General features: G+C 45.2%; 1 protein-coding gene across 2 annotated transcripts in view; it reads left to right on the top strand.

Annotated features, from left to right (window-relative positions):
• The window catches only part of ATP6V1C1 (ATPase H+ transporting V1 subunit C1), a 60793-nt gene extending 41301 nt beyond the window's left edge, over nt 1-19492 (top strand). For both annotated transcript variants that reach the window (XM_068234905.1, XM_068234903.1), the window contains 6 exons: nt 548-616; nt 4680-4772; nt 4854-4947; nt 11674-11771; nt 14348-14474; nt 19125-19492. In XM_068234905.1, coding sequence (XP_068091006.1) covers nt 548-616; nt 4680-4772; nt 4854-4947; nt 11674-11771; nt 14348-14474; nt 19125-19220 — 577 coding nt within the window. In that variant the 3' untranslated portion in view covers nt 19221-19492. The remainder of the gene's footprint in view (nt 1-547; nt 617-4679; nt 4773-4853; nt 4948-11673; nt 11772-14347; nt 14475-19124) is intronic.
• The last annotated feature ends 2727 nt before the right edge of the window (nt 19493-22219 follow it).

Below are 22219 nucleotides of genomic sequence, written 5' to 3' on the forward strand. Positions count from 1 at the left end.
CGTGCGGCTACTGCACGGAAGAGCTGCGAGGCCCCGATGTGAAGTGGGGCCGTGTTCTGCTTTGCAGCAGCGAGGGAAGCAGCAGTAGGATCCTGAGGCTTTCCCCTTTTAAGGTATCTATCTGGTTTTGAACCTGAGCTTCGGCTCGGCATCACTTTAAATGTGGATAAATTGTGGGTTTTTTTAAAAAAAAAAAATGTTTTTTCACCTTTTGTGAACCCGCAGTCTCTCGCCCCTTAAAGACCAGTGACCTTTGTTTTTTGTTTTTTTTTTCTAAAAATTAAGTTGTGATTGGCTTAAAATCTTCACGGGGTCTCCTGACTGTTACAAAGAGCTCTGCTGTCATTATGACTGTTGGGCTGATATTGTGCAGTTGACCACCTGTGTACAAGTCGTTTGAACGACTTGTACTTGTTGTGAATGTGGCCATATTGAGTAGTCTGCTGGCCGCCAATACAAACACATGTAGTCCATTGTTAATGAATACATAAGTGATCTGACAAGCCGCACCGTGATAACTGACATCTGTATGATCTGCATTTTCCAGGATTAGCTACAATGACTGGGTCAAGCAGTATGAAACCCTGGCTGAAATGGTTGTGCCACGCTCCAGTGTGTAAGTGAAATTGTAATCTCTCTCTACATGGGGGCTTGGAAAATGTAACTTGGAAATACTTGTATTAGTATTTAAAACTGCCCAGCATCTCAGTGCGTTAGCGGTACAATTTTTTTCACCAAATGCGATCTTTCAATGTGATTTTTACGATCGAATTGTATAGAAAATTCACAATTTTTGAAGGCAATCGGTAAGGAATGATTCTTTAGCTGAATGCAAAATAGGATAAAATCGATTTGAACGTTGAATTTGAAGAAAGAATCGTTCAGTAAATGTGAACAATCGACAATTGCCTTCCAATTAGTTACGATCGTTCAAATCTCATGGAAAGATCGCATTTAGTGAAAAATTGTACCGTTAATGGGCACCTTTAGGTTGGCTAGTACCACTCAGAAACTTACCTCGACTTACACTGTCAGCATCAGCTCTCTGCTCCAGTGCTGTTGCGGGTAACAGAGTAGGCCAAGCTGAGAATTTAGGTCTGCTGTGGCTACTAGTGACTTGTCTAATGCTAGGTACACACCATACAATTATCTGTTAGATTTTCAGTTAGATTTACCTGCCAGATTTTTTTTTTTTCCAACATGTTGGAAAAAATCTATCTGGCACGTAAATCTAACAGGAAATCTAACAGGAAATTGTATGGTGTATACTTAGCATAACAGTTTGGTGATAAAAGTGCTTAGGTGTTCCCATCACTGTGTGAAATGAGACCTCTGCACTAAAAAAATGCACTCTTGAAATGTTTGATCATATGACCAGAAGAAAGAAGCTGTGTACAGGGAATCCAGTATCCAGGCTGTGTGGGTGTGGCTCATGTCAATGATCAAATGTAGCAAAAGATAACCAGGGTGAGGGTTTTCAGTCCCATAACACATCCATACAAAAGAATGTATAAAACCTAGTTTTTCATTATAAAACTTAAATGGTCAACAGGTGTGACAAACATCTTAAAAGTTCACATGTCACGTAATCAATGTCAAGATTGGCCTGATGCATGTTTCACGGCTTTACGAACAGCTGCTTCTTCAGAGGCAAAATGTTGAAATTTCAGTCGTTGTGACAACAGTATCTTTAGATATGAGCATATAATGTAACATCCCTACCATATTCTAGGGCCAGCTTATTGAGAGAACCATTTCACCTACTTAGGGCTTGTGCACACCAAAAACCGCTAGCAGATCCGCAAAATGCTAGCAGATTTTGAAACGCGTTTTCTTATTTTTCTGTAGCGTTTCACCTAGCATTTTGCGGTTTTGTACACAAATAGAAGAAAATAACCGGCACTGCAGGTCTCAGATCATGTGCATTCAATAAGATTTAATTGGGTGCTGGGAAGTTAGTATCGGGTATGTTGCTATATGCGTGCTCTGACCTTGAAAATCAGCAGATTCAATAAAGCAAAAAGCAGAGTAAAGAGTAAAGTAAAAAGAGAGTAAAAAAAGTTCCTGCGGCTCCCACCGCTCCCACCTCACCCCACAGCCATCTGAGTATCGGGTAGGATTTACTCTTTGCATGAACTTTTTTTAGTATTATGCATGAAGCCATTTTGAAATAAAGCTTTTTTATGCTAACAATCTTGCATGTGCCGACCATCCCTCTGCTTTTTGCTTTATTTTGCGGTTTTGGGAAGCGGTTTTGGTGTAGTAGATTTTATATATTGTTACAGTAAAGCTGTTACTAAACAGCTACTGTAACAAAAACGCCTGCAAAAGCGCTCTGAACTGCCGTTTTTCAGAGCGGTTTGCGTTTTTCCTATACTTTACATTGGAGGCAGAAACGCCTCCGCAATCCAAAATCTGCAGCAGCCCGGGAAAATGCGTTTCTGCAAAACGCCTCCCGCTCTGGTGTACACCAGCCCATTGAAATACATTACCCAAGCGTATCCGCAGCCGCAAGTGGATCGCTAAACGCAGCCGAACCGCTCTGGTGTGCACTAGGCCTTACTGTCTCTTTATAATGTGGGAAGAACCTGGAATGCTTGAAGGAAACCCTCACAAACACGCAGATAGAGTCCTTGAAGTCGTGGGCCGGAAGGCGAGAGAGCAATCCACTAAGCCACCACGTGGCCAATATGATGATAAATTACATAATCAAAGGTTGCCCACAGACAGATTTATTAAAACATGATGGATGCTTGAAAGTGAAAGGAAAGGAACACTTCCTCCAGACACTTATACTGGCAGTAGTTACATAAATCAGCAAGAAGGAAGTGTCTTCCACACACTAACTATAATGGACCAAGTGGTGGATACCTCTGCTCACAACGCTGTGCCTCCACTCCACACGAGAGCCATACAGAGTGCTGACATGCAAATGGCAGCAAGTATGTATTAAAATGTACATCTACTTACAGTACATATGTAGCAAGCTGCAGCACGGGACATGCAAAGTTATCCTCCACTTGGAGTTCTGCGGAGGGGTTAAATAAACAAAAAACGACACTTACCTGGGGCTTCTATCGCCCCCCTGCAGCTGTCATGTCCCGCGCCGTCCTCCTTCGATCCTCGGTTCCCCGTTGCTGGTCCTGGTCTAATAGTCGTCTAACAAGACAGATAATGTTGGCTCCCGCGCGCGTCATCGGGAGCTTACTGCGCATGGGCAGTACAAAGTATTCTTGTACCGTGCCTGTGCAGTAAACTCCCGATGACATGCGCAGGAGCAAGCCTGGCCATGGTCGTGCAGCCGCAGTCTAATTAGACGTCTGATTAGACTGGGACCAAGGGCGGGGAACCGAGGATCGAAGGAGGACGGCGCGGGACAGGACAGCTACAGGGGGGCGATAGAAGCCCCAGGTAAGTGTCGGTTTTTGTTTATTTAACCCCTCCACAGAACCCCTTTAAAGTGAACCTGAACTGAGAGGGATATGGAGGCTGCCATATTTATTTCCTTTTAACACAATACACATTGTTTTTCTGTCTTCCTGATCATCTGCCTCTAATACTTTTAGCCATAGACCCTGAACAAGCATGCAGGTCAGATGTTTTTGACAAAAAAAATTAGCTTCATGCGTGTTTTAGATGTGTAAATCGGACACTAATAATTCCAGAATTTTCAGCACGACTGCCAGGCAACTGGTATTGTTTAAAGAGAACCCGAGGTGAGAGTGATATGGAGGCTGCCATATGTATTTCCTTTTAAACAATGCAAACTGTCTGGCTGTCCCCCGGATCCCGTGTGTCTAATACCTTTAGCCATAGGCCCTGAACAAGCATGCAGAGCAGGTGCTCTATCTTTTCAGGGTTGTGACTCGGACACCACTGATGCTAGAAGATCAACAGAAATGCCAGGTAACTGGTATTGTTTAAAATGAAATAAATATGGCAGCATCCATATCACTCTCACCTCGAGTTCACCTTAAAAGGAAATGAATATGGCAGCCTCCATATACCTCAGGTTCCCCTTAATGACCGTTTCATGCCACTCATTGCTCAGCAATAGCTTGCGCAGACGCATGGACATTAAAGAAACACTCTGTTGTGTTTGTGGGGTGGTCAAATAGAAACTTTTCACCTCTTGCCCAATGAACTGCGGGCCACACCTCGCACAGCCATCAATGACACTGCTGCTAAGTAACATTTAATTATACATCGTGCCATCAAATGGTCAGTTCATATTACTCGTGCTTTACACTATGGTCACTTGGAGACTCGCACAAGCAGTATCTCTGAACTGTGGAGGAAGCACTTAAAGTGGACCTGAACTCTTGCATAGGACAGAAGGAGAAACAGAGAAATGCACCCTGTACGTATTTAGAGAGCTTAGCCTGTCTAATTACCCCTTATCTGTGACTAATCACCACTGTAATTTGTTCTCTCAGCTGTGTCAGCTGGCTGCCTCGGCAGAGTAGCTAATTCGTAAACACATGATGTTAACCCTATGTCTGCTTCCATGAAAGCAGGAAGTAGACACACTACAGATTTATTGCAGGATTTGTGTCAGTGGTAACAAAGAAATGTTTTATAAAGGTTGTTATGCTGGTGATTACCTTTTAGAGCAGAGAGGAAGTTCTGAGTTCAGTTAGGATCTCCCTTTCTCAATATGTCTTGGTTTCTCCACACAGCGTGTTATCGGAAGACCAGGACAGTTACCTGTGCAACGTCACTCTGTTCAGAAAAGCCGTAGATGACTTCCGACACAAAGCCAGAGAGAACAAGTAAGCTGTGTGAGGATCCCAGGATCGGAGGGCTGCATTGTGTGCTGAGTGCTGAGATGTAACTTTATCTCTCTGCCTCAGGTTTGTTGTGCGGGATTTCCAGTACAACGAGGAGGAGATGAAAGCCGATAAGGAGGAAATGAACAGACTATCCACTGATAAGAAGAAACAGTTTGTAAGAATTAGCAGTGACATTGGGGATGGGTTTTCTGGAAATAGTGGGGTAGATTTATCCAAAGCAGTGAAATGTAAATATGAACTGATATGATGCAAAGGTGGACCAGCTGATGAGCGACCAATCCGAATCCTTGATGCAGACTTATCCGATTTTTTTGCATCCGCTCTGCTTCAGTTTACTTTACACTGACTTTGATTAATCTGCCCCAGTATTTGTTACCTAAAAGCACAGTCCTTTTCCCTTCTCTGTCAGGATAAAGTGCCGGCTGGTGCCAAAGCCTTCCACACACATGGGGTCCGCCACCATATCCACTCTGTGCCACCCTTCCTGACCCTCACCTGTGCTCCCCTTCTCCATTTCACCTCTCCTGATGCTCTACTGTCCACTCCCTATCTGTCTCCTCCCCCTGTCACCTCTCCTGACGCTCACCTATCCACTCCCCATCTGTCTTCTCCCCATGTCCCCTTTCCTGACCCTCACCTATCCACTCCCTATGTGTCTCCTCCCCCTGTCACCTCTCCTGACGCTCACCTATCCACTCCCCATCTGTCTTCTCCCCATGTCCCCTTTCCTGACCCTCACCTATCCATTCTCCATCTGTCCTCCCAGCCTCAGTATCCTCCCCCATGGCGCCATTCCTGACGCTCACCTATCCACTCCCCATCTGTCTTCTCCCCATGTCCCCTTTCCTGACCCTCACCTATCCATTCTCCATCTGTCCTCCCAGCCTCAGTATCCTCCCCCATGGCGCCATTCCTGACGCTCCCCTATCCACTCCCCATCTGTCTTCTCCCCATGTCCCCTTTCCTGACCCTCACCTATCCATTCCCCATCTGTCTTCTCCCCATGTCCCCTTTCCTGACCCTCACCTATCCATTCCCCATCTGTCCTCCCAGCCTCAGTATCCTCCCCCTGTCACCTCTCCTGACGCTCACCTATCCACTCCCCATCTGTCTTCTCCCCATGTCACCTCTCCTGACCCTCACCTATCCATTCCCCATCTGTCCTCCCAGCCTCAGTATCCTCCCCCTGTCACCTCTCCTGACGCTCACCTATCCACTCCCCATCTGTCTTCTTCCCATGTCCCCTTTCCTGACCCTCACCTATCCACTCCCCATCTGTCTTCTCCCCATGTCACCTCTCCTGACGCTCACCTATCCACTCCCCATCTGTCTTCTCCCCATGTCCCCTTTCCTGACCCTCACCTATCCATTCCCCATCTGTCCTCCCAGCCTCAGTATCCTCCCCCATGGCGCCATTCCTGACCCTCAACTGTCCACTCCCCATCTGTCTTCTCGCCCCATGTCAGTCCCAGGTCACTTCTCCTGATACTCATCTGTTCACTTTTTCAGAGCAGTTTCTTCAGATGAGTGAAATTGATAGCTAGACAGTTATATATTGCTAATCCACTTATTCCAGCCAACAGTCTATATGATAGAGGAGTAAGTGGATTACCTGTACAGATTACTGCATGGGTATCTCCATCACTCATTACAAGTGAAGTTGCTCTGTAGGAGTGATGAAATGGTTTTTACAGCCCTACAGGTTGTCCAGCAGAAATTGCCGTATACACGTTCTTCACACATTCTACTGTAAAGGAGATTTTCAGCTGTCTGTTCTGCCTGATGTCTCCCTCTTTTCTGCAGTGTTTGGCCATCTCCAGGCTCTGAGGCAGTGTTGTGCCATTTTTGATCTGGAGCTCCCCCTGCTGGCTATAAATGATATCATAGTTTGGGCGGGGGGGGGGGGGGGGGGACAAAAAACTTTGAATGACATCTGAACTGAGACGGATATAAAGGTTGCCATATTTATTTCCTTATAAATTATTCCAAATCCCCGACAATTCTGCTGATCTCTCTGCCTGCAGTAGTTTCTGGATCACACACCTGAAACAAGCATGCAGCTTGCAACTGAAGTCTGACTAGATTAAGTCGGACTCCAGTCAGAGAACCCGATCTGCATGCTTGTTCAGGGTCTAGAGCTTAAAGCAATGGAGGCAGGGGGACAGCAAGGCAACTGGTATTGTTTCAAATAAAATGCATATGGCAGCCTCCATATCTTTCTCATTTCAGGTGTCCTTTAAATTGAATTTCCACTTCTTTTGAGGGACAAGTATCAATATATTGGGGGACAAAATCCCCTTATTTCAGTTTTGTACATTATTTTAACAAACACGATTGAAGCTTTCTGATATCGTGCTCATCTGCATAGACAAAACCATTCACTTCCTTAAAGTGGATCTGAGGTGAACTTTTACTCATTGCACAATTGTTCCTTTCCTATTGTTTATAGGGCATTCCTCAAGCCAAATACTTTTTTGTTTTAATACTCTAATTCCCTATAAACTAAATAAACCACGCCCACAGGTTTTCAGAGAGCCTTGGCAGTAGCAAGGGCTCATGGGAGCTCAGTCTGGGCAGGAGGAGGAGGAGGAGGTGTTACTAGCCATTGATTTCAGAGGCAGAAGGGAGGAGGGCGGATTAGGTTTTTTTCACAGGCTAAGATCTCAAGATACAGATAAGCCTGCCTCTGTGTAATGTTTACAAACAACCTGGCTGCTGTCATTGTATCACAGGAAGAAATAATCATTTTCTATTAAAGCTGCTTGCAGCTAGATTTGCTGTGTAAACTATATAAACTTTAGATAAGATATATAGACAAGTTACTTGTTATAGTTAGTTTTTCATCTCGGATCCGCTTTAAAGGGACACTGTAGGGGGTCAGGGGAAAAATGAGTTGAAGTTACCCGGGACTTCTAATGGTCCCCCACAGACATCCTGTGCCCGCGCAGCCACTCCCCAATGCCCCGGCCCCGCCTCTGGTTCACTTCTGGAATGTCAGACTTTAAAATCTGAAAACCACTGCGCCTGCGTTGCCGTGTCCTCACTCCCACTGATGGCACCAGGAGCGTACTGTGCAGGCCCAGTGTGGTCTGTGCCTGCGCCGTGCACTCCTGGTGACATCAGGAGAAGCGAGGACACGGCAACGCAGGCGCAGTGGTTTTCAGACTTTAAAGTCAGAAATTCCAGAAGTGAACCGGAGGCGGGGCCGGAGCATCGGTGAGTGGCTGCGCGGGCACAGGATGTCTGCGGGGGACCATTAGAAGCCCAGGGTAACTTCAACTCATTTTCCCCTGACCCCCTACAGTATCCCTTTAACAGCAATGCCAGATGGGTGTGTCAGGGACTGCTACACTATCCTGAGGAGCAAGAAGACATGTTGCAGTGCTTCTTGCTCTGTGCAGATAATTATCTGTGCTGAATGATGGCAGCTACTGCACAGTCCATACTCCAGAAAACTTGTGCAGTTGCCATGGGAGCAAAATATTGACTTTCCTGGCAGTATTACCCATAAAAGGTGGCTGCAAACTGAATTGGAAAGATATCTTTAATAATAAAAGATCACAAAGAGACTAAAGCAGCACAGATAAATGTTGAAGCAATTCTTTTTCTAAAAAGTGAAATTTCCAATCAATTTTCACCATCATCCATGACCCCATCCCCCCCCCCCCCCCCCCTTATTCTGGCGCATTTCGGGACTGAAGAAGATCAAAGTGTTGGACTACAAGGGTTAGGCAGCACTACATCCGGCAGCCATGCCTTTACTACAGGCCCAAATGCACCCAGACAATATTTACATTGCCTGGCGCAGCGGCAGAGGATGGGGCCAGTAGCGATAAGATTGTCACTTTGATCCAAAGAGGGAGACGCTGTGCTGGAGTTTACCCAGCAACAGCGCCACCTAGTGGCAGCCAGTTTTACTATGGCAGACTATGTCCAACATTGGAGCTATAAAAGAAAAATGCCAATGTCTGACATATTAGACATAGGATTGGAAAAGGGTTAATATCGATAAACAGAATCTTACATCTCGTGCACACACCGTATGGAATCCGGCAGAGATCGCCTTCAGGGCCACCTTGGCTGAGAATTTAGCATTTGTACTGCTGCCACCCCTCCCACTGATGTCAGTAAAGAGCCGGCAGTCTCCAGGTACACAGCTGTGTACGGCATCAAGTGGTACAGAAATCACAGCTCTGTCAGTTCCGGATTCGATTTCTATATAAATCAAGATGCAGATGTGGAAGGAAGTAAAACAATTGGGGAGTAAGCAATTGTTTGTTAACTTCGGCTACTGTTTTATAGTGGTCAGCTTAGGGCTCATACACAAGAGCTGATCCATAGGCTTATTTAGGGGTTATCAATCATTGTGATTGATTTCCTGATCATTGATTGATCGGTCAGCAATCATAGAAATACTGTATGTATGATGATTCTTTCAATCATCTCTTTGTACGAAGGGATATATTGCTGGTTCCTTTAACAGTGATTGATTGAATGGTTAAGCATGTAGATGACATATATATATGACCAGTCAAGATTTACCAGTTCACCGGATCACTAAGTGACTAAACACAACAATCAGGAAATTCAGACTGGTCTAAGGAAGAATTCCTTTCCAATCAGCAGGCAGTCTGATCACTTTTATCAGAAGGCCTAAAAGAGAACTTTGCACCACTCAGCACTGTCAGCTGACATAAGTCTTCAGTGTCTATGGGCCCTCTGCAGATCAGCCAGCACAAGGTGATTGTCATCTTCAGTTGTGCAGACAACCCATTGATCAAATTTACTTGGTAGGTAGGTTCAGTTGACTGATCAAAGGCAGGCTTGTTTGAAGCCAGGCCTATCACTGTATCACGTATAACCACTCTTATAACCACTCTTATCACTTCTAACCAGTAGGTGGAGCAAAGAAGCTAGCCAAGAAAATGATATATTATTTTTCAAATAATTTTTATTCGAATTTCAAACCTAACATACAATGCTAATATGTTTGTGATAATGTTCAAGGCAGAGGTCAAAACTAGACAAGAAATAGAGGAAATAGCATAACAATGAAGGTTTCAGGTAATTTCATGCCCGATGAGGATTCTACGATTGTTAGCTGGAGGGATCTCATTGAACACAGATTTGTTCAATCTATTGAACTATGTGGGTGATAAATTTCGTTTGAGACCGAAAATGTAAATAATTCAGAGTGAGGCACAATTCCCCCTGGTGGTGGGCTTTTCACCCTTCATACACATCAGGGGTCGCCTCCATTTGTTGATAGTATAAAGGCCCATACACACATCGGATTTCCGCAAACGAAGGGTCGTTTGAACGTCCCGTCGTTCCGTCGTCCGCCCGGCGGATCGCTCAAACTCGCCCTTATCAATCGAACGACAGCCTGTACACACGCCCGATTTAGCGGGGGAACGACGGGACGTTCAATTGACCCGTCGTTCGCGGAAATCCGCCGTGTGTATGGGCCTTAAGGCATACTGATAAACGAATAAGACCATTGGCTTTGTTTACAATGAGAAGTTCTCCAGACCCTGATGAATTTTGATATCTAATCTTAGAGCACCAGCTACTAGATCTTTTGACAGTTAAATGCTGGTGATCAGAATGCCAAGAGCATAAGTTAAGTAGCTCTAAACAAAAACATACATATAATATATTTTAATGTGTAACCATAAGGCTGTGTTCCCACTAGAGCGGAGAGCTGACTCATTGCTAAGTGGAGAGTGAACGGTTCCGATGTTATACAAAGGAGCCGTTCACATTTGTCACTCTGCAACAGATCTGTGGGAATCCATGGCAGTAAGCGGGGCGCACTTCTGTGCAGTCTGCAATTAATCCCATTAAGTCCTCCATATAGCCTAAGAGAGAGTGCATCTACCGCTGTCTAATTAGCGCTGTACTGGGGACAGCTGTGTGACACAGCTGTCCCCCTGGGGGAGACAGGAGCGATCCGCTGTCATAGGTTGAAGCCTATGACAGCCGATCGCTATGATTGGCTGGCGGGGGAGGGAAGGAGGTTATAAATTATTGAAAAAAAAATTGTAAAATTTAATAAAAAACAAACAAACAAATATTTACATTTAAAAAAAATCATTGGGGGAGCGATCAGACCCCACCAACAGAGAGTTCTGTTGGTGGGGAATCACTTGTGTGCTGTGTTGTGCAGCCCTGCAGCGAGACCTTAAAGAGGAACTCCAGTGAAAATAATGTAGTAAAAAAAGTGCTTCATTTTTTACCATAATTATGTATAAATGATTTAGTCAGTGTTTGCTCATTGTAAAATCTTTCCTCTCTCCGATTTACATTCTGATATTTATTACATGGTGACATTGTTACTGTGGGCAGGTTATGTAGCTGCTCCTAGCTGTTCTGGCCGTTACAGACAGCTGTAAACAGCTAATTCCTGTCTGTGAACATTGTTACATTGTGGCAGTTTGCCCAGAGTACTGCGGTACTCAGAGCTTCTTGTGGGAGGGGTTTCAGCACAAAATCAGTCATACAGCGCCCCCTGATGATCTGTTTGTGAAAAGCATTATATTTCTCATGTAAAAGGGGGTATCAGCTACTGATTGGGATAAAGTTCAATTCTAGGTTGGAGTTTCTCTTTAAGGCTGCAGTGGCCCTTTTTCTGAAAAATGGCCTGGTCTTTAGGGGGGTTTAACACTGTGGTCCTAAAGTGGTTAATATGTTCACATTTTTTCTGTATTACTGTTTCACTAGAACAAGAGAATCCTTATTCAGCTCATTAATGAATTGCAGTTTGATAGGTTGCTCTGGGCAGATGCAGCAGTTTTCTTTACACAAGTTGTGATAAATTAGCCTCGCTATGTATGTAAACTGCTGTTTAATCTGCTTTGCTGTCCCATGTCTTCTGCAGGGTCCTCTGGTACGATGGCTGAAAGTGAATTTTAGTGAAGCTTTTATTGCATGGATTCACGTGAAAGCTCTCCGGGTCTTTGTGGAATCTGTGCTGAGGTAAGGATACACCCTCAGGTTTATCTTCATACCAATTGCTTTAGATTTCTGTTGTAATGGCAAAATGCTCATGTGTATAGCCAAGCAGATTTCAGTCCATTTTGCTGATTTTCTTTAAAGTGAATGTTTACCGTTTTAAAAAAAAAATAGTCAGATACTCACCTAAGAAGAGGAAGGCTCGGTCCTAATGAGCCTTCCCGCTCCTCTCCCGGTGCCCGGTCCCGCGCAGGATCCCCCGTGGCAGTATTCGACTAGTTTGGTCAAATACTGCCACTTCCGCATGCCGAAGGGAGCTTTCGGAAGCCTTCGGGAGCACTCGGGCTCCCGAAGACGGGCCGCTACATACTACGCATGCGCGAGCGCCCTCTATGACGCACTCGCGCGTGTACGTAGTATGGAGCGGCCCGTCTTCGGAAGCCCGAGTGCTCCCGAACACCTCCGAAGTCCCTGCGGCGGCGGACGCGAACGGGGGATCCAGCGCAGCACTGAGGGCATCGGGAGAGGAGAGGGAAGGCTCATTAGGACCGAGCCTTCCCTCTCCTTAGGTGAGTATCTGACTTTTTTATTTTTAAAACGGTATCCACTGGCTTTACCATCCAGAACTGATAATTCGGTCCTGACTCTGAGTTGGAATGATCAGGTATTCTGTGTGAAATCAGTTTTCAGCTTGGTTCACATATAAAAAGGTGTCCAGTCCCCATCCTGTCAGTTTTTGACAGTTAGCATCACTTTAGTATGTGTTTCTATGGGTGTTTTCACACATAAAAGGTGTACATTTGCGGTATGATCAGGTAAAACTGATAGAAAATTGACAGGACTGGACTGGACCTGAAATGTGCAGATTTATATGTGAATTAACCCTTAGGGCCAGTTCACACTAGAGCAGATGCAAAATGGACACGATAAGCGCATCCGCTTGCAGATGCGTTCCGTCCATTTTGCATCTGCTTACCACAATCCGCTGCTCGCCCACCCGTCTGCTTTGATCACATGCACTGCATGAATCGCGCCTGAACGTATGCATCACCGTTCACCTGTCCTGCCGCTCGGTCCCGTTATATTCAGCCTGGAGGGTGGCAGGAGCATATGGCACTCCATAGGCTGCAATTCTCCCTAGCAACAGGTAGAATTTTCATTGGTCAACCATGGACCAATGAGAATTCTCCCTGTTGTTGAGGCTTCCCATTGATCTTTTGCAACCCCATGGAGATCCCCATGCTTATGACGGCCACTGGGCTGTGTAGGAGGGACCGAGCAGCAGCGGAACACGAGTATTATATCACAGCTGCAATCAGAATGGGAAAAGTGGACGCGGCAACTAGCCTAACCTGAACGAACAGAGTCAGTTCTCATAGGCTTTCATTGCATACAATTTCCCACCCAGTCCAGTTAAAATGTGCCAGGTTAGGACTCTGTGTTCCGCTTAGTGCAAGGCAGCAAGCGGATCCATTTTTTTAAACAAGTGGAGGCAGATACTATTTTTAATATTGGGATCAGCTTCCTGCACTAAGTGGAGCTTTAAAAATTTCCGAATTGGTACATTTTTTTAGCTAGTAGGAACCGTCCCTTACTGCTAATTCTGCCTATTTACCTTCTCATTCTGCAGGAAATCTTGTGTTTATGATGAGTGAAACTGTGGAACTCTCTACCAGGAACTTTAAGCAACTAAGTCCCAATGCAGAAATGTTATATGCAGAGCCCTCCCCTTCTGCAGAGTAGTGCAGTGGAGCAGTTTAATATTTACCTGTTCCAGTGCTGCTTTGATTCTTCTCTGATCTTGCTGGCAGCCACATGCTCTATGCTGCATACCTCTGGTTCCTGAGGCATGTCGTGATCGGGAGAAGGAAGTATGGAGGACAGAGCATTTGACTGCCAGGAAGGACAGAAGAGATAACGTATCGCTGGACAGGCAAACATTACACCGTTCCACTGCGGTACTCTGCCATGTGGAGAGGTAGGTGGGATGTGTGTAGTTGCATGTGTATGATTTACCAGTTACCAGGGGTTTTGGATCCAAGAAGGGAGCCACATGCTAATTTTGCTGAAGAGGCCTCGTGGGTTATTGCTGCACCCCGGCTCAAACCGACAATATTTCAGTCAGAAGCACAGTCATCGGGGTGCTCCTTTGGACTGGAAGGCAGTGCACTTTTTTTCTTTTGCTGCTTACAATGATGGACATTGGAAGCTCTTGAGGGCAACATAAAATGGCAAGGAGGGCCGCATTTGGGCAGTGGGACGTGTTTGACACCTGTGCGCTAGCCCATAGGCTTTTTAGTAATTTCACTCCGTAAACAGAGATACATTTTCCCGCAGTTGCTCTTCACTATTCTGTTTCACTCAGCCTCTTATGCCTAGGTTCTTCCTTCCTTTCTTCCTCCAGGGTAACGGTTGCCATGACTCCTCAGCAGTATACAGATGTTCTTAGTGCCATGGACCCATACATAGGCATCATTCATTGCTCCTTGCTTTGCATAGCCTTGACTTTGTTTTCTTTCTCCCAGCATTGCTTGCATCTTGTACTGTTGTGTGTTCTTTGTATTTTCCCATTGTGAATCTAATAACTCTTCTGCTTCTAGATATGGATTACCTGTGAACTTCCAAGCCATGCTGCTCCAACCTAACAAGAAGACTATGAAGAAGCTGAGGGAAGTCCTGTATGATTTATACAAGCACCTGGACAGCAGTGCGGCCTCCATCATTGACGTGAGTAGCGCCATTTTCTGCTACATGCAGCTGTTCAATGAGCCCTGGCATTCTGAACCACTGCATACAGGTGGTTGTTTTTATTAATATTATTATTGTGCTGACACATTTTCTAATCCATGTCACTCAATGTACCATCCAAAGGAGTTAGTATAGTAGGAAGCCAGAAGGTTCTTTCAGTTGTGGGAGGAAACTAACGTGCTCTGAGGGAATTCACACAAACACAAGGAGGACATCTAAATTCATTGTGCAATGGTATTGCTGGAAATCATGGGGTCCCATAGCAACGTTTTGGTTGAGGGCCCCCAAGTCTAGAAAGAAGTTCTAAGGCACCTTTGTGTCCCCAACACACCAATTTATATAGCCATAGGTATTAGAGCGGTAGCCAGAAGTGCCCCCCAAGGATAGGTATTATACCCCAGTATAGGTAGACAGAATACCCCCACAGTATAGGTAGCCAATAGTAGTGCCCCCCAGTATATAGGTAGGTAGCAAGGTGTTAGCTTCAGTATAGGTAGCCAGATGTGACGCCCAATATAGGTAGCCTGAGGCCCTCCGCCCCTTTCCCCATGCAGAGTAGAGTGGAGCGTGGACGAGAAGAGACTCGACTCTTTAAGCTCCACCGACGATCTGCTGTCTCCAGGCAACCCTGTCTCTATGGTTAGAGCACCTTCTCACAGCGGGTCACTTGACAACAGCAGGGGCGCCTCACCCACCAGGCACTACAAGCGGCTGCCTATGGCGGCATGAGATTAAAAGGCGCGACCTCCCGCTGCTGCTATCGTGATTGTGATTTTTTTTTTTTTACTTAAGCTCCCGACTCTGCCCCGAGGGCTCAGCGCTGCCTCCATGTGCTCAGCAGCAGTGACTCCACCTCTAAAGACGCCCCCTTCTCCCCAGCCAATAGAGCAATGATACTGCTCTTTTCCACAAGGTTTTTCTTTTAAAGCCCCGCCCCTGCATCTCAGTAGCCACACGGGTAAAGTGTTTACCTCGTGTGGCCCAGCCTTTAACTCCGCCCCCCACCAGTTAGTTCAGGAGCCAGTGGCCAGCCAACGTATGCCCCCCCCTGACAGTATGACCACCTCTCCCCCATCGTCAGTGGCTGCACAGATACTGGAGCGAGCGAGCGAGCCAGGCAGGGGGCAGACGGTCACAGAGTGGACAAAAAAGAATGTGAAGTGTCCATGTAGGGGCCCCGCCCCCCCCCCCCCCCCCCCACACACACACACAAAAGCTCAACACAGCCCCGGAAGCCAGGAGGACTGACAGTGGCTTTAGCTTCTGCTTGTGAGATGGGCTGCATGCACGGATAGAAGAGAAGGTATGCAGGCAGCCTGATTAACATGAACACATCCTGTCCTGTGTGCAGACCACTGTTTACTATTGTGATAGCAGCAAGAATGTGCCCTGCTGTTTTGATTGGAAAAGTTTGTGAAAGCTGGTTAAGCTGTAACCTGTTGTGTTTTATGGCCCATACTCACGGACTACATAAGTGGCCTTTCGCCAGCACACGTGAGCGTGTGCGCGACAGGCCGGCGACAGCTCGTCGCCAGGTTCCTCCGCGTACACACGCGGAAGAGGGATCAGCTGTGCGACGGAAGCTGTCGCCGAAGTTCCTCCCCCTCGATGGAAGCGCCGTCTATTTTCAATTATGTTGCTGCTCTCTCTCCGCCACCCCCCCCCCCCCAGAGGTACCTGGTGCATCAGGCCAACCAAGCGGTCACCAGGAACGCTTTGCGGGGGGCGGGATGTGTGAAACTCTTCTGCATTACGATTATTTTCCGGGGGGGGGGGGGGGGGGGGCCGTGCCACAGGTTTTCTCGCCTGGAGTGACAAAATGGCTGGAGGCGCCCCTGGACAACAGAGAGCACTCATGGAGACGGGGATACCTAGAGATGGTAAATCACTGCTAGCCACTCACACTGGGCCCACCTTGGCTACGGGCCTCATAACAGCCGCTACAGCTGCTATGGTAATTCCTATGCCACTGTCAATGGGTTTGGTTTACTTAGGTTGGGTAACATACCTTATCTAGCTAACGTCAACAGTGATTCTATTTGAAATGGTTTGTTTTTAGGAGTTACATGTTTTTAACCCTCACCTAGATGAAAAATCACAGCATAGCCAGGGTTACAGATAGATTAAAGTAAAACTTAACCAGTTTGCATCCCGCATACAGTATAATCACGTCATTGCAAGTGGCTCCTGAAAGCCACATGACATGATTGCTGTCATTTAATGAGCACAGCGGGCGTGCTAGCACGCTCCTGGGCTCATTAACCCCCCTCCCCCTAACTACACTACAATCCCTTCCCGGGTCTCCGATCCTCCCACCCCCCGCCCGATCCTCTGTAATACCCCCCTTCCCCCTCCATGCTGCGATCGGGCAGCATGGAGGATTACAATGTATCAATCTTTACCTGACCTTGTTCCAGCGCCGATCACGATCCTCTCCCTGTAGTCCCGCTGTCAGCCTCACTATGCTGAGTGAACCGGGTCCCGGCTTGATGACGTCATCAAGCCAGGACCCGATCCGGTCAGCATAGTGAGGCTGCCAGCGGTACTGCAGCGAGGAGATCGTGATCGCCGGTGGAACAAGGTCAGGTGAGAGATTCTTACTCCTAATGCTTCCCTGCGCCTAGCTCTGCAGAGGGGGTGGAAGGGACACCTGGCATTTGGGGAAATAAAATATCTTAAAGGGCCAACACCTGGCTATCCATGGGGGGGGGGGGGGGGGGATACAAATTAAAAGGGGCACAGCTGACTATAAATGGGGGAGGGGGAGGCATACAGGGCATACACCTGGCTATGAATGGGGGGTAATAAAAACACATCTGGCTAACTATGGGGGGGGGGAGATAAACAGGCACATCTGGTTTACTGAAGTGGGGGGTTTACAGAGGCACATCAGGGGCTGGGGAAGGGTAACGGGGCACATCTGGCCAAGTATGGGGGAGGGGGGGTATAAAGGAGCACATCTGGTTTACTGAAGTGGGGGGTTTACAGAGGCACATCAGGGGCTGGGGAAGGGTAACGGGGCACATCTGGCCAAGTATGGGGGAGGGGGGGTATAAAGGAGCACATCTTGCTAACTAGGGAGCGGGGAGGATTAAAAAGTGCCACAACAATTAAAGAAAAATACAAAGCCGCAAAATGGAAAAAAATGCACCTTTATTTCCAAATAATATATTGTCGCCATACATTGTACTAGGATCATACTTTAAACCCTGTAATAACCAGGACAGACGGGCAGATCAAATGTGTAGGTTTAATCTACAGTACCACTTATTATTTTCAAATTATAATTGCTGAAAACTGAGAAATAATTCCTTTTTTAATTTTTTTCCCATTACCATTAAAATCTGTTCAAAATTAAATAATTCTAAGCAAAATGTACCACCCAAAAAAAGCCTAATTGGTGGCGAAAAAAACAAGGTATAGATCATGTATGTGTGATAAGTAGTGATAAAGTTATTGGCTAATGAATGGGAAGTGTGAGAAATGTAGAAAATTGTTCTGTTTTTTTAGGGGGAAAACGCCAGGGACGCGAAGTGGTTAAAGTGGTCTGAAACTCTGACATAACATTCAATAAAAATGTGTTTTCCTACTTTTTATTATTCATACAGTTATCATATTTGCTTTTGTGCACAAGTAATATTGTCTGTTTACAAATTACAAGTTTCCAAAGTGTAGTTTATCTTGCCCTGAAAGCTGCCATTGCATTTTATTCCAGCTGCTTTTTATTATATATTAAAATCTTCTAGTGAGCTGTGTGCATGCTAGAAGCAGAGATCTTTTCAGAGAGTGTTTTCAGTTGTTACACACAAATGTAACGACATTGGAATATAAACAAAAATACTGTTATCTTCAGCCTGGATGCAGATTTGAAGCTGAATGCTTGTATGCATACCCACAACTGCTGCTCAGGGTCCCTTTAAAGTTTTGAGAGTTGTTGTGGCTACAAGTCTTTGTCGGGCTAACTACACCTGATTAACAGTCTTAATTTTATCACAGTCGGCGACATGTTTACTGCTGACAGGTGCATCACTGTAGAATATTTGTTTGTGTGTTATGAAGTGAGCCGAAACAACTCCTCTTTTCCCAGCGTGCTTTGCGGCAGAAGGCTGCCTAACTTGAAAGCCTAAGCTAAACATCACTGGCAGGGCAGGGTTACATAGCAATATAAAGCAATATATACATATAGGAAGCGTTTCTGATGCTAAAACAGGGGCGTTGCTAGCCCCAAAGATTAGTGGCAAGTGCCACAGATCTATTCTAGGGTGCCCCGGATGTCACCCAGGGAGAGTCAGGCTCTACTCACCTCCTGCCACTTGGACTCCAGATTCTGCAAAGATCTTCTCTTCTGGGCTTCTCCCCTAGTGTTTTTTTGTGTGTGTATTAATGGGGGGTCTTCCTCTAACATTTTGCTGGGCAGGCCTACTTAGACTGCTTTTAAGTTCATGTAAATTTGGCTCCACCCATGACCACACCCACATTCTGGTGCACGGCCATACCGATTTTTTGACTGGAGTGCCCAAACGCCCCTGCGCTAAAACCAGTAAAATGACTGTAAAATTAGGTATGTCATCATACCTCTATAACAACTTCACACTGTATTGTTATTAATGATTCCTTTTTTTTTTCTAGGCTCCCATGGATATCCCTGGGTTAAACCTGAGCCAACAAGAGTACTACCCCTACGTCTACTACAAAATTGACTGCAATTTACTGGAGTTTAAGTAAAGCAAAGTTTGTGATTGTGTTATTGGAGCAGAAATGAGTTTGAAGTACAGTGATGACACTCTTCCTACCTAACCCTGTGCTTGCTTCTCAAGTCTCTAACCGAGGTGACCCCTCTCCTCCCTTAGTCGCCCCTTTTGACTCTTTTTCTTTTAAAAACAAACAAAAAAAAAGTTCAGTAGATATCGTTGCTTTTAATCAATATTTAAATGTCCACTGAGCAAACCAGAGTCTATTTATAAAGAGATTTATTTAAGCCTGAAGATGCTGATATGCCGCAAAACATAGATAGGTCCTTATTCAATCCACTTTTTCCTCTTAGAGTGAAGGGTGAGAGTGATATGGAGGCTGCCATATTTGCTTCCTTTTAAACAATACCAGTTGCCGGGCAGCCCTGCTCATCTATTTGGCTGCAGTAGTGTCTGAAAAACACCAGAAACAAGCATGCAGCTTGCAGGAACACTTGATCTGGCTTGTTCAGGGTCTATGGCTAAAAGTATTAGAGGCAGAGGATCAGGAGAACAGCCAGGCAACTGGTATTGCTTAAAAGGAAATCAATATGGCAGCCTCCATAAAACTCACCTTAAAGCAGAATATAACCCTGCATTTCAACTTTGCTCTAAAACATTATTTACAGCATATTATATTCAACCAGCATTTTTTTTACTAGACCAGCATTGGAAGGGTTACACACAGAGCTTTAAAGTTCGTGGAGAGAACTGCTGAAGTTTAGATAGATACATTTCAGTAAACAAAATGTAGCAAGTGAGAAATGTTACACACTCTTTGGCTGTCCTCCAGCTCCTGCACAGTCAGAGAGAGTGAGTCACATTCCACACTTGTTACATTTTGTTTTGCTTAAATGTATCTATGTCAGCTTCGGATGCGGCAGCAGTTCTCTCCAGGAACTTTAAAGCTCTGTGTGTAACCCTTCCAATGCTGGTCTAGTAAAAAAAAAATGCTGGTTGCATATAATATGCTGTAAATAATGTTTTAGAGCAAAGTTGAAATGCAGGGTTATATTCCGCTTTAAGTTTTTTCTCCTAGGAGATATTTTTTCATCTTCTGTTTAAAATAACTTTTCTGCACTCTGTAACTGAAAATGACTAATAAGTAGGTGGAAAAGGTACTGTCAAAATGACCCTGAGTTCTGTCTTGCTTGCTGCTGGCTTAAAAGGCATTTTATTGATAAGGTGTGAAAATATTACCTCTGAGGAAAAGTGAATTGAATCGGGGCCAAAGAGTTCTATCTAAAGGTCATTCCTTGTGCACTCTGTGGCCGGCCTCATCCTTATCACTGTTCATGTGTAGATCCTGTTTACAGAGGACTATGGTGTACGTGTTTCTGCCATTCCAGTCATTGCATTTAGTTCACACCATGGTGTTTCTATGTGGAGTTGTGATGTAAAGTGTATGTAATATTTAAACTGTGCTTTCTGTATATTTGTTAAAAGATCTCTAGAGCACTGTCAGCACATACAGGACAAATAAACAGACCTGTACAAATGATACTGTCCTCATTATTATCAGCATATTTACTGTTCTCATTTTCATTTGCATCATTTTCCTGGTGCTTAAAGATGAACTAGTTGTAATGGAAGAAAAACAGGAATTGTCATGGCCAAGGAAATGACATCACACTGTGGGAGGGGTCTCACTTCAATATCAGCCACATGGACGTCCCTGAAGATCTATTCAAGGAAAGGTAAACATGTATCTTGGGAAAGGGGGTATTGGCTACTGACTGGGAAAAAGTTCAATCCTGGATTAAAGTTCCTCTGTAAAGGACGGAAATAGAAGTATGGATAAGTAACACAAATGCCTAGATCACACATCGGTGGCTGACTGGAATGGAACTAAACACCATTTTTCCTGCAGTTTCTCCTGGTTTCTAATAGTTATAGGCGCTGCCATGTTCACTACCCTCCACCCCCCAGCATTCATTTTTAATGTGCTATTAAGTTGCCCTGAGCAGTAAAAATGGTGCTCGGTTCACTTTAAGGGCTCCGCCTCTGACATAGATAACCTGGGTTTAAATCTTGGATCTTCCTATCTAGTAAGCCAGCACCTATTCGTAAGGAGTTTATGGGCAAGACTTTCTACCACTGCTACTGCCTACTGAGTGCGTTCTAGTGTCTCCCTCGCAAGGTTTTGAAAGATTAGCAGGACAGCCAGGCAACTGGTATTGTTTAAAAGGCAATAAATATGGCAGCTTTCAAATCCCTCTCACCTCGGGTACCTTTTTAAGTTATGAAAACTAGAAAGTATTAAAAACAATTTAAAATGAGACTGACCGATAATTATATACAAGGAATCTATTACCAATGTTGCTTCTCCATACAACGGTGTCTATTTTTCACGCTGCGTCAGTTGGCATAGCAGACATTACTCACAAGCAGTCCTTTTGTACACAGTGTTTACAGATGTCATCCGCACTCAATAGAGAGAGAGAGATCATTATGAGTGTTTATGACTCAGTTTAACCCTGTACAGGCCGTGGGGAAAGTTACATAGTTACATAGTTACTTTGGTTGAAAAAAGACATACGTCCATCGAGTTCAACCAGTACAAAGTACAACTCCAGCCTGCTCCCTCACATATCCCTGTTGATCATAAAATCCCTGGATTAACATCATTGGCATTACCTAGTAATTGTAGCCATGGATGTCATTCAACGCAAGGAAAGCATCTAAGCCCCCTTTAAATGCAGGTATAGAGTTTGCCATAACGACTTCCTGTGGCAATGCATTCCACATCTTAATCACTCTTACTGTAAAGAACCCTTTCCTAAATGAATGGCTAAAACGTTTTTCCTCCATGCGCAGATCATGTCCTCTAGTCCTTTGAGAAGGCCTAGGGACAAAAAGCTCATCCGCCAAGCTATTATATTGCCCTCTGATGTATTTATACATGTTAATTAGATCTCCTCTAAGGCGTCTTTTCTCTAGACTAAATAACCCCAGTTTATCTAACCTTTCTTGGTAAGTGAGACCTTCCATCCC

This window comes from Hyperolius riggenbachi, chromosome 5, assembly GCF_040937935.1.
Source record: "Hyperolius riggenbachi isolate aHypRig1 chromosome 5, aHypRig1.pri, whole genome shotgun sequence".
In the NCBI taxonomy this organism is placed as follows: Eukaryota; Metazoa; Chordata; class Amphibia; order Anura; family Hyperoliidae; genus Hyperolius; species Hyperolius riggenbachi.